Consider the following 12,926-nt stretch of genomic DNA (forward strand, 5'->3'; position numbering starts at 1 on the left):
GGGACGACTATTAGGGACGACATGTCGTCCCTAAAAGTTTTGGCGGAAATTTTTTCACTTTTTGGAGCCAGTTTTGACGAAATAAAATAAATAAAAAAGGTAATTTCTTTGGGGACGACATGTCGTCCCTAAATGTCGTCCCAACAAAACTGGTCAAACGTTTCAGAAAAAGCTGGGACATTTTTTGTCGTTTTCCTTTCTTTTGGGGACGACTGGATGTCGTCCCTAAAAGTGTCGTCTCTAATTCATCATTTTCTTGTAGTGATATAGGGAGGTGATATTTTCTACACTTTTTTTACTTCTTCCACCATATTTAATAATTTCCCTCAAATACCCCTATAAACTAATATTTGCTTAATATTGACAGATTTACTTACATATTCAACGAGATCTGAGTACACCTCTCATTACACCTTCTTATCTCATATTCATATCTCCTTTTGTCTTTTGCCTCACATTCATCTTATTTATCGTATTCATAATTTATTTTTTTTCCTACTTTTTTTAAAGGCAATCAAACATATTATATTATTACTATATTAAGATTGAGATGAAATGAAGAGTATGTACTACGTCCTTCAATGCCATCCTAACAGTTAAAACTCAAAATTAGAAAACTTGCAATTTTGCAAACAAGATCTGAACATGAGTCTAAATAGATGGATAAAACACCACCCCAAAAAATCAAGTGCTAATACAGGGAGAAAAAAAAAAAAAAAAAAAAAAAAAAAAAAAAAAACTGGAAAACTTTCAAACAAGATGTGAACAAGTATAAATAAATAGAAAAGGATGGTGGATCATCTATGGAAGGTGTTCAAAGCATATGGGGACTTAAGAGATGTATATCTTGTGGCAAGAAGGCTCCGTAATGGACAACGGTATGGCTTTGCAAGATTCGCAAAAGTTAGATGTGCAGATCAATTATTGGCGTCCCTGGAGAAAATCAAGTTCAAGGCCTTACCCATTCGTATCTTCAAAGCAAGGGATAGGAAAGATGAACCACTGAAGCAGAGATCCAACAATCCAATGTTTAAAGATATGAATCGACACTTTCCAGATTTGAAAGCCAATCAGAGGAGCAACGCCTATAGGGATGAAAGAAGGTTCAATGAAGTTATTCAGAATCAAAAGGAAGATCTTAGGGAGCAACTTAATAAGAAAAAAGATAATGACGACCTAAGAAACAAACTCAACAAGCAGAAAGAACAAGGTACTCGCATGGAGGAAAATTCGAAGCAAAGATACAAAAAGGATAATATTACATATATGGATGAAAGGAACATAAAGGTCGATAGAAAAGAATGCGAGTTGTTTGATAGATCGTTAGCATGTGAACTGAAAAACATTAATCTATTCATGAAGATTGAAGATCTGTGCAAGATGGAGGGATTGAATAACTTCTCAATAAAATACATAGGAGGAATGGAGATCCTGATAGTCCTAGAAACACCGGAGATAGCGAAACTCATCAAAGAAGATAATGAACATGCGATTCATAAATGGTGTAACAAGGTTGAAATATTCGGAAAAAGGAGATGCGTGTCTGGTAAACTTATGTGGGTAGACATTACTGGAGTCCCGGTAGATTGCTGGTACGAAGATACATTCATGAAAATTGCTGGATGGTGGGGAAAGGTCCTCGCCATGGAAAATTGCAATATCGATGATGGAAATCAAAATCTGTGTTATGGGAGTGTATTGATATTCATGAGAAATAACACAACACATATTAATGGATGGGTGAATTTAGATGATGGAACCACAATTCATTACAATAGTGTCAAAGAAGATATCTCCAGGCCAGTACAATTCGAATTTGAATCATGTTCAAAAGAAGATAACAAAGTGAGAGATCCGTTAAGATCTGAGTCTGATGATGAGTACGTGGATGATACTTTTGAAACCTCGGATGAAGAAGAACCGATGTTCAATCTAGAAAAGGAAGACGATAACGATGAAGAGGATGTGGTTGAGATTCGGACAAAACTGCAAGACCAAGATCAATTTTCCGGTAATGGAGGAGGCCGGAAAGATCACCGCCGATCTGAAGAAGATGAAAAGTCGATCCCTAATTCCAAAGACATTAATGATGATAAATACCTCGAGACAGACAACCTGACAACCAAAATCTAAACTCCCAAAACCCCTAACAACCCTAGCCCCAATAAAACGGTTGAGTTACCCAGTGAAATTAACCCTTCGCCAGTTAATATGACCCCACAGATTCTTGTTATACTCACCCCAAACCGTTTGAATTCTAACTCAACCCATTCCCATCACCCACCTAAGCCCAATAATAACAAGCCCACTTGTGCACCCTCTAACCAACAAAATGACCCAACTCACCTTAACCCCCTCAACAGCCCAATTATCCCTCAAATCTTCAGCCCAATTAAATCCTTCGAATTAAATGACTTACCCAATACAACGAACAAACCCAACAACATCCATTCTCACAACCATTCAAAAAACATCCCAATTACCCTGTCTGATAACCATGAACCTGATACCTCTAACCCTCTCCCGACACCAGAACCATTTAATCCTACACCTACACCTACTGAGATAAACAACCCCTCCTCCTCAAGAATCCAGAAAAGAACCAATAAATCGAAAAATCCCAACCCATATACAAACAATTTGCAGGGTGAGCCTAAAAGGAAAAAAGGTGAATTGAAGAGAAAAATCGATCCGAGTAAAAAAGATTGTTGCTGGATATCGATTCGCAGGTGGAAGACTTCATCCAGGATGTTGAATATTAAGAATGTAGCCAGGAAAGGTAATTCAAACTTACCCCCAATTAAATCCACGTGTACGTCTTGTTTAGTCAAGGAAACAGAAACAGTTTCGTTTAATCTGAGAACTAAAAATGTTAACCTCGAAGAGGATGGTTCGACTTCATTCTGTTCGGTTAATAACAATGATGTTTATGAATATGGATGCAAATTGGGATTGAAATGGCAGAAGAAGCCATCCAATCTGTAGGGGTAGGTTTTTGATTTCGACTCTAATTGTTTATAATGAAGATTATGTCTTATAACATCAGAGTGTTCGGGGTAGGTCCTGATAGCAAGCTGGGACAGACGAAAAAAATAATTCGAGATGAAAAACCTCTCTTTCTTGCAATTCAAGAAACAAAGTTACACCTGGTGGATCGTGATTGGATTGTAGCACTTTGGGGGAATACAGACTGTGAATTCATTCAGAGAGAGATGATGGGAAAGTCGGGAGGTCAATTATTGATTTGGGACACACAGGTCTTTGAGGCAACTGATGTAATTTCTCTTGACAGAGTCATTGGCATAAGAGGTACTTGGAAGGCTGATGGGTCAATCCTAAATATACTTAATGTATATGGCCCTCATGAGAACGCTTTGAAGAAAAAACTTTGGGAATCTCTGGGTAAGGTAATAGAAAGTCGGGATGAAGCATGGGTAGTGTGTGGGGATTTCAATGAAGTTAGATACGAAACCGAAAGATTCAATTGTGAGTTTAAGGAAAGTAGAGCAAAGAGATTCAACGAGTTCATTGCTAATAGTAACTTATTGGATATCCCATTGGGGATCGATTATTTACAAGAGTGAGTGACGATGGCGTTAAGTATAGCAGGATCGATCGATTCTTGGTATCCGAAAAGTTCTATAATAAATGGCAAAACCTCACGGCCATGGTCATGGAAAGAACCAAATCAGACCATTGTCCCATAGTTTTAAAAGATGAAGATAAAAACTTTGGTCCAAAACCCTTTAAATGTTTCGACGCTTGGCTTGAAGAAGACGGAGTAGACAAAATCATCGAAGATGCTTGGAGTAGCTGTGAGTACAAAGGGCCAAGAATGGATTACAAATTTGTGTTTAAACTCAAGAAAATCAAAGAGGCACTCCGAGTATGGAGTAAAGAATTTTATGGCAGAATCGATGGTGAAATTGAGGCACAAAAAAATATTGCCCTCAATCTTGAACTAAAAGGTGAAACTGTGGCACTTGATGAGATCGAATTGAGAAGGTGGAAAGATGCAAGAAACAAGTGGTTTGAGAAGGAAAAAATCAAGAGGAGCATGATAAGGCAAAAATCAAGAACTAGATGGACGTTAGAAGGGGACGAAAACACTAGATTCTTCCACTCTATGATTCGTAATAGGTATAACAAATCAAACATTCGTGGCCTGATTATTAATGGAGCTTGGACAGAAATCCCTCTTGAAATAAAAAGGGCAGCTCACGAACACTTTCAAGCTCAGTTTGTTGAACCCGATAGTAACAGACCATCCTTACAGGATCTGAGATATCCTTCGATCTCCGCGCAAGATGCTGCTGCTCTAGAGGTATGTTTCCTGGAAGATGAGATAAGAGAGGCGCTTAATGATTGTTGTAGTTCAAAGGCCCCAGGACTCGACGGGTTTAATTTTCGATTTTACAAGAAATATTGGGGACTGATAAAAAATGATTTGATAGCTGCCTTGGGTTGGTTTTGGGATCGGGGGGTAATTTCGAGAGGATGTAATGAATCATTTGTGACCTTAGTACCGAAGAGAAGTGACCCGCTATGTCTTGGGGATTACCGACCCATTAGCCTAATCGGAGGTTACTACAAAATAATTGCCAAGATCCTTTCAAATCGACTGCGAAAAGTGTTACCTTCACTAGTCGGCCCGGAACAGAGTGCATTTCTCAAAGGGAGATATATATTAGATGGGGCTTTAATCACCAATGAAACAATTGCATATCTCAAGTCAACACACAAAAAAGGGATTATATTCAAGGTAGACTTTGAGAAGGCTTTTGATAGCATAAATTGGAATTTTTTGTTCGAGGTAATGAGAAGTATGGGTTTTGGATAAAGGTGGATCAAATGGATTAACGCATGCTTATCCTCGGCTTCTATCTCAATCCTAATTAATGGATCCCCGACGAATGAGTTTCAACTAGGAAGAGGCGTGAGACAAGGAGATCCGCTTTCTCCCTTTCTCTTCATTATTGCGGCGGAGGGCCTAAACATCCTAACAAAGGCGGCCTTGGAAAGAAATTTATTTAGGGGTGTGGAAATTGGATCCGATAAGGTATTAATCTCGCATCTCCAATATGCGGATGATACCATATTTTTTGGGGATTGGAGTAGATCGAATGCCATGAATTTGAGAAACCTTTTAAAATGTTACGAGCTTGCTTCGGGTTTAAAAATAAATTTTAAGAAGAGTTGCTTGTACGGGGTAGAAGTAGAAAACTCGGAAATTAATCTCATTGCAAATTACCTTGGTTGTCAAGTAGGTAAATTCCCATTTACATATTTGGGTCTACCTATAGGTGCAAAAATGACAAAAACTAAAGATTGGCTTCCGGTGATTGAGAAATTTAAATCGAGGCTTTCCGGTTGGAAAATGCGTTCTTTGTCTTTTGGAGGAAGATTAGTTCTAGTCAAATCGGTCCTTAATAGTTTACCATTGTACTATTTCTCGCTATTTCGTGCTCCGATGAGTGTGATTAAAATCCTTGAAGTGTGAGAAGAAAATTTTTTTGGGGCGGGTCCGATGGGGGTTCAAAGATTGCGTGGGTAAAATGGGAAAATGTCTTGAACTCTTATGATCGGGGGGGGGGGGGGGGGGGGGGGGGGCTTAATATTGGTTCCTTATTTTGTAAAAATCTTGCTTTACTTGAAAAGTGGTGGTGGAGGTTTAAAACCGAAACCGAATCACTTTGGGTAAAACTAATCAAAAGTGTATATGGGAGTTGTGGGGGTCTGATGAGGGAGAGTGATTTTAATCGCTCTCTATCATCCACCACTTGGTTTCACATCGTTAATGCAGGTAATGACATGGAAGAATTCCAAATTTCACTCAGGCATTCCTTCGTCAAATCAATCGGAAGTGGAGATAAAACAGCATTCTGGTTGGAGCATTGGATTGGTCAGGATAAACTTTGCAATCTCTTCCCCAGGATATTCAGACTTGAAACGGTGAGGGAGGTCAGCATTAAGGATCGTATAAAAGCTACTGATTCGGGCCTTATGTTCGAGTGGAGCTGGAGCAGGGAGCCCAATGGGAGAACCAACAGTGAGTTGCAGGCCATGATTGATTTGCTGTCGGGTTTCTCCTTTGCGAACTGTCCATCAGATACATGGTCGTGGGGATTGGCGTCGAATGGTACGTTCACCGTTAAAAAGCTTACTAATCTTCTAGAGTCAAATATGTTGGATCGATACTCTTCACAAACAGGTACCTTAAGAAACTCGCTAGTGCCGAAAAAAGTAGAGATATTTATTTGGCGAGTCAAAAAAAAGAGAATCCCGGTAAGGGTGGAGTTAGACAAACGAGACGTCGACCTACATAGTTTGAGATGCCCATTGTGCGATGATGGATTGGAATCGGTGGAACACTCATTGGTCTTATGTGATAGGGTCAGAGATTTATGGACGCGGATTTTTAAATGGTGGGGGATCCGGATCTCTAACCCCTACAATCTATGCGATTTGGTAGAAGGGATAAATACAAGCTCGATGTCGGAAAAGGGTAAAAGATTATGGCAAGCAATAGTTTGGATTGGTTTATATCACATTTGGTGCCTTAGAAACAAAACCGTTTTTGAAAACAAATCTTGGAACATACCGATGGCGCTTAGTGAGATTCAATCCAAGACGTTCGAATGGATAGCTACGAGAGACAAAAAGCATACGTATGAATGGCTAAATTGGATTACGAACCCAGGCGATCTCCTTTCTTCTTTGTAACCTTGTATTTTATCTATAGTTGTTTTCTAGTGTTGTGTATTGTGCTTGTTCTTATAGTATAGTTTGGAGCTTCTGTTCTTGTAGTGTAAATGGTTGCCCACTTTGCAACCATGCCTTCTGTATCTGATTCTTGAGGTTTTAATAATATTGTTGCTTTTCAAAAAAAAAAAGAAAAAGAAAAATACTCCGTAATGTAAAAGAACTACTTCCATCAAATATTAAGGAATGATACATACATAGATATGATAATAAAAATGATATATATGCGTGTATCAATTCAGGATGAGAGAGAGTTAATAGACTCCAAGTGAAAGAAAAAGTACTCGGCACAACTTACGATGATAAATAAATAAATTAAATTATTTAAGTGGACACTAGTTACAAATAAAGGTATTTTGAGAAGTTTCATTAAATTATGGTGGAAAGAATAAAATGGAAGGTTGAAATATCATTTCCCCTTATATAATATATATTAAGCATATAGTCTAACTAATGACGTTTGCAAGCTTGACCCGATAAATCACTAATTTTGGATTTTTGTATTGTTGGTGATTTTTGTGTCATCGGCCATTTTGTGTGATAAGATGATTGACAAATAGATTTCGAGTTAAGCTTTATAACAAGTTAGGAGAGTGTGGAGTACACGTTTGTTTAAGCTAACTAGAGTCATCTAATTGAAAAGTTGTGTTTGTTAGTTAGTGTCTTTTTGGCCAAAAGACATAACTAATCCTGAAATGGTGTGAATCTTAATGAAATTGTGTAAGCTTTCATGAAATGGTTTATCTGGACATTCCAACCCTATTAACCAACATGTATTTACTAAATGAATTATTTCGATAATTTAAGTACATTATTTAAATTATCCATCTAATATATTGATGAAAAAAATTACTTAACTTATAGGGAGTGGAGTCACCGAGCCTTTGACTAAGTGTTATTGGGTATTCGAAAAAGAATCGCGTGTCTCGGGTTCGTGGTCTCATCAGAGGTTTTACCTCCTCGAAAAAGAATCTCGTAAACCGGGGTTCGGCTTGACGGCCGGTTATTGTGGATTTGAATGACGGGTGGTTTCTGATATCGCATTCGGATCCTATGAGTGACTACTAAAATGATGATCTTAAAAAAAGTTAAGAGAGTATTGGGTTTTTTTTTTTTTTTTGTTAATTTAATTTGGAAAATCTTAATAATCCGTTCATATATATTGCAAAGTTCCTATTGATACTCAGTATAAGATTAACGAAAGAATAGAAGTTTTTGAGGGAGTAGCAAATCAGAAGTAAAATAATTTTTGTATACTTGAACTTAAATTTAGATATATAGTACGAGTAAAATTTAGATATATTGACTTGTATTTTTGTTCTTATTTTTACATTCAACTCAACCATATGGAAATAATTTAAATCGACTACATTACTATTATTACTATTATTAATTATAAATGTGACTCTTTTTAATATGTGGATTTGTAATTTTTAGTTTTAACCATCTCTACATCACATAAAGCGTGTGATTAGAGCTGATGTGTCACCTTGGTATTCACCCTAAGCATCATTAGCCACATGTAATTACCTAATTAAACGTAATTAATCTCAAAAATTCTGACAAAATGACAAGTGGACCAATCAACAGTATAATTACCATACCATTTACACCTAAAACAATAAATAAAAATAATAAAAAATAAATTACATAAAAAAAACACCCTTTATACAATTTTATCCTCTCTCTTCTCCAAATTGTCACAACCACATCACTAAATCCGGCGAGAATGGCCGGAGACCGCCGTAATCGATATCCTACATACCACCAAATTATCCGCCAGAGTTTTTGCCACTGATTGGTATAATTCTTTGGTTGTATCTCCGTACCTTTCTTCTTCTCCATCAAAATCGTTTAAACCCGATTAGGGTTTACCTCCGGTGACTGGAGCGTCGAGGAAGACGACGGAAGCAAGCATTCAGTTAATTATGGTATCGGGTAATTGACGTCTCCTTGAATTGTTGCTATCAGGTAATTGACCCTTCGATTAATATTTTTGGTTAACTTTATCGATTTAATTGCGAAATTAACATTCGTTTGTAGTTTAATCCGCAGCTTTCTAATTTCATACGTGACAAAATATTTTGTATGTATATTGATTTGATTCGATGATGATAAGTTAGGAGTTTACCAACAGTTTTGTTTTTAATTTTAATAACTATATAAGTAACATCGAAATCAGCACAATTGTATCATCCCAGATTTGAATAGATTGTATGTGTCTTGGAACTTTTAATAATCCTAAGAATTGTGTTTGTTATGATCCCAGATTTGAATTATAAACATGGCAATCAAATCAGCACAATTGTATCTTTCTAATTGTTTGAATATTGTTTATTTAGTTAGTATTTTTAGTAGCCATTTATTAAGTTTTATTAAAATCTTAACTTATGTGCTGTATGAAATGTTTTATGTCATAGTTATCTAAAAAATATAAAATTATTTTTTTCATATATTTCGCATCTAATATTATATAAAAACTCAATCATACAAAGTTATAAGTGAAATCTAAAAAATATAAATTTATTTCGCATCTAAAAAATATAATTTTTTTTTTCATAATAGCTATATTTTAGCGAAAACTCAATCATACAAAGTTATAAGTGAAATCAGGCCCATACCATATTACTCCTTTTGTATCAGACATTTCAACAAACACCTGTTGCGCAATTTTTAACAACACCAATACATTCACATTCCTAAAAGCAGAAGATATAGAATCAGTGATTCTTACTTATTATTCATCTTCTACTACTTACCACTTCCATCAAATTGATTAATTCAAAAAATAATGACAATAATAATACATGAGGCTTAAAAGACTAGCGTTTTAACAGTTAAAGGAAGAGATGAGGCACCTCAATTGATCGCTGTTAGAGTATTGGATAATAAGTAAATCCTTTGTAGTTTATTCATGAAGTCGCAAACAAAACTGATTTTATTCCTTTGTAGTTTTCCAATTTTGACTCATATTTGATAATAAGTAAATCCATGAAGCATATTAAGAACTAGAATTTTTTATTATCTGAATTTTTACTATAGTGATAAAGTTGACTATTTGGTTGCAGGACCAACACTCCTACAATGATACTACTAATATCTTAATTCGTATAAGCCGTGATCATCATTTGAAGGCAAGTCGATGTTTGATCATACAAACTCAAGGTATTGATTATATATCTTCACTTCAATTTTTTGTTAAAAGACTTCTTTTCAATTGTTTCTAAAAAAGTTAAAATTTCATATTGTTACATATTCAAGATATCGTGTTTGAATTTTGATAACATTGTTTTGTTGGCAGTTTGTTTAGAATCCCTTAGATCTTACACGAGATTATCATACCATATGTAAAACATGTATGACTTCATTGAAATTTAGTGCTAGGAAGGTGGTTAACATTGCTAAATCTGATAAAGATATTGTAGCTGAAATTGCTGCATTATTTGAAGATGTTAGAACTGTAAAAGCATGTAAACGCATAAGTTTTATATTGACGATGTTGTGTTCCTTTTGTAATTATTTCATTAACAGTTTATTCTTAGTTTTTAATAGAGTCCGCCGTGCAACGCACGAGCTCTTAAAGGTTAGTTATCTTACAAAAGGCTTATATAGAATAGGAAACCATTTTATAACATTTTTAATTTTTTATTGAAATTCATTTTCAGTGACGATGTTAAGATTAAAATTCAAAGGAGTCTAATTAAGTGGTATCTTATAATTATGTGTTTTTTTTTTTTTTTTACAAATAATGAATGTTTACTTCTAAAATAATTCATTAAATCTGAAAGCATATGTGATCTTATCTTTAAATTTAGTGTTTTTCAAGACCATCTAAATAACAAATGTTTTTTCAAGAGTGGGTATGATTCTTACAATGAAGAACCAAAGTGATTTTCTTCATGACTGATTTTCAAACCATTTTGATTATAAGGAGATAAGTTTGTCTGAATAGTGTTTTGACTTGATCAAAGGTGCGTTTGATAAAACTGAAATGTTAAGTGCTGAATGGTTTATAATGTGAATTGTTCAAAGGTTCTAAATGAATTTTATTCTGAATTAGAATAAGTTGTTTGATAATAATTTTGAATGAGCAATGTTAATTAATTATGTAAAATTATCTCATCAACCTTTATATGAATACAAAATTAGAATATAGTTGTTTAGTACGTGTTCTTCTTAATATAATTTAAAGAGTATATATATTACGTAAAATTTATGTGTTTAATGGTTGAATGGTTCAGCACTGAATATTTGAACCATTCAGCATCATCTGTTATTCGAATGTCAGAAACAAATGCATTAAATGATGAATGATTCAGCATTCAACGTTAAACTATCATTAATAGTTAAACAAACACACCCTAAAGAGTAAAGCGATGTTTTGAAAGGGTGCGTGAAGATATAATAATCAAACTTTTGTGACGGCTCTTTAAGCAATCCTACTAAAAGGTTGTTATTATCATAACGTTTCTTTTATTTTTTGTTGTGAAGTGTAAATAATCATCAAATTCAACTTTGTACACTTCAACCAAACAAACAAAATGATTACTCCGTATATGAATATACCATAGCATTAGCATATTAGCATATATGATCATTTGTTGGGAAAAATCATACCCATCGTTGGGAAAACAAAAAACATTTGTTGTATCAAATGGTTTGAAATTTTAACTTTTACTCCGTATGATTCTATTTTTGTGGCGTGAAAAATCAAAGACGATCGTTGTTTAATGTTGGTCTTTGGTTATACGATTTATTAATTCTGTCATTTAATTTTCTTTTTTAAAACCTGGCATTTTTATTGATCATTGATCGAAACCATTAAGTACATGAGTTATAGACAACCATTAAGTACATGAGTTATAGACTATAGTCCACATGACGTGAACTATTACAAATACATATATATACTAGAGAGACATCAACCAAATCTAAAATAATCACAAATACAAAAATTCATAAAAAAAATTCTTTTGTTGCTGAAGCTATTCCATTGCCTTCTTTGAATTTTCACGCCAAGATTCAAACAACCCCGATACTTCCTAGCCCCTTGCCCGAAGGCTTGTGAAATGGTCTTCGTTTAAGATTGGTTTTAGAAAATGATGGATTCTTGGACTTATATGCTGTACATTGATGTTGGTTATACGATTTATTAATTCTGTCATTTAATTTTCTTTTTTTAAAACCTGGCATTTTTATTGATCATTGATCGAAACCATTAAGTACATGAGTTATAGACCACCATTAAGTACATGATGTGAGGACCCGGAAATTTCTGACCAAATTTAAACTTAATCTTTATATGATTTCGACACGATTACGCAAAGTCTGTAATGTTGAGTCTCGAAAACTTTGGGACAGTTTACAAGAATGCATTTGTCCTTTTACCATTTCTGACGATTCACGAACAACTAATTGTAAATTATATGGATATGTATATATATATATATATATATATATATATATATATATATATATATATATATATATATATATATATATATATATATATATATATATATAGTATATTGAGTATACATATATAGATTCGAAGTTAATATAAATATTATGATATAAGAAATTTGTGAATAATAAAATTTCATTCCATATAAATAGGCATGTAAATAATATTAGGGTATTATATTAAAAATTAATATTATTAAGTATTAGCATTAATATTATTGTATAAATTTATAATTATCATTATTAATAAATTATTAGTTCTATTAAAATTATTATAAGTATCAATATAAAAACTTTCATTAATATTGTTATTACTATTATTATCATTACTATAATTATGATTTTTAAATTATTAATATTATTATTATTATTATTATATCATCATTATTAATATTATAATATTAAGAGTATTATTATTATAATTAGATTTATTAAATAAAAAGATTAATTATAATATATAATATATATATATATATATATATATATATATATATATATATATATATATATATATATATATATATATATATATGTACAACAGGTATATGTGCTGATACATTATACAGATATATACATTATCCAGATACAAAACAGATATATACACATATATATTACACGATATATATACTAAAAATATAACACTTAATAATATACTATACGTATAAGTTTTATATTCAGTTTTTTTTTTACTTTTATCAAAC

General features: G+C 33.4%; 2 protein-coding genes and 1 long non-coding RNA gene across 3 annotated transcripts; all 3 read left to right on the plus strand.

Annotated features, from left to right (window-relative positions):
* Positions 1 to 3,020: 3,020 nt before the first annotated feature.
* Positions 3,021 to 3,584, plus strand: LOC139889584 (uncharacterized). The gene has a single exon (XM_071872526.1). The coding sequence runs from the start codon at positions 3,021 to 3,023 to the stop codon at positions 3,582 to 3,584; it is 564 nt and encodes a 187-aa protein (XP_071728627.1).
* Positions 3,585 to 5,739: 2,155 nt separating this feature from the next.
* LOC139889585 (uncharacterized) lies at positions 5,740 to 6,723 on the plus strand. Its single transcript, XM_071872528.1, has one exon. It carries the CDS (start codon positions 5,740 to 5,742, stop codon positions 6,721 to 6,723), a length of 984 nt encoding a protein of 327 aa, XP_071728629.1.
* A 3,058-nt stretch (positions 6,724 to 9,781) lies between these two features.
* On the plus strand, positions 9,782 to 10,297 carry LOC139892923 (uncharacterized). Its single transcript, XR_011774285.1, has 2 exons — positions 9,782 to 9,927; positions 10,064 to 10,297. It is a non-coding gene; the product is annotated as an uncharacterized lncRNA (long non-coding RNA).
* Positions 10,298 to 12,926: the final 2,629 nt, after the last annotated feature.

This window comes from Rutidosis leptorrhynchoides, chromosome 2 (assembly GCF_046630445.1).
Source record: "Rutidosis leptorrhynchoides isolate AG116_Rl617_1_P2 chromosome 2, CSIRO_AGI_Rlap_v1, whole genome shotgun sequence".
Lineage (NCBI taxonomy): Eukaryota > Viridiplantae > Streptophyta > Magnoliopsida > Asterales > Asteraceae > Rutidosis > Rutidosis leptorrhynchoides.

What these genes read in the sequence shown, in the direction of transcription:
- LOC139889584 (XM_071872526.1), top strand. Translation starts at nt 3,021, where the DNA reads ATGAAGATTATGTCTTATAACATCAGAGTGTTCGGGGTAGGTCCTGAT.
- LOC139889585 (XM_071872528.1), top strand. Translation starts at nt 5,740, where the DNA reads ATGAGGGAGAGTGATTTTAATCGCTCTCTATCATCCACCACTTGGTTT.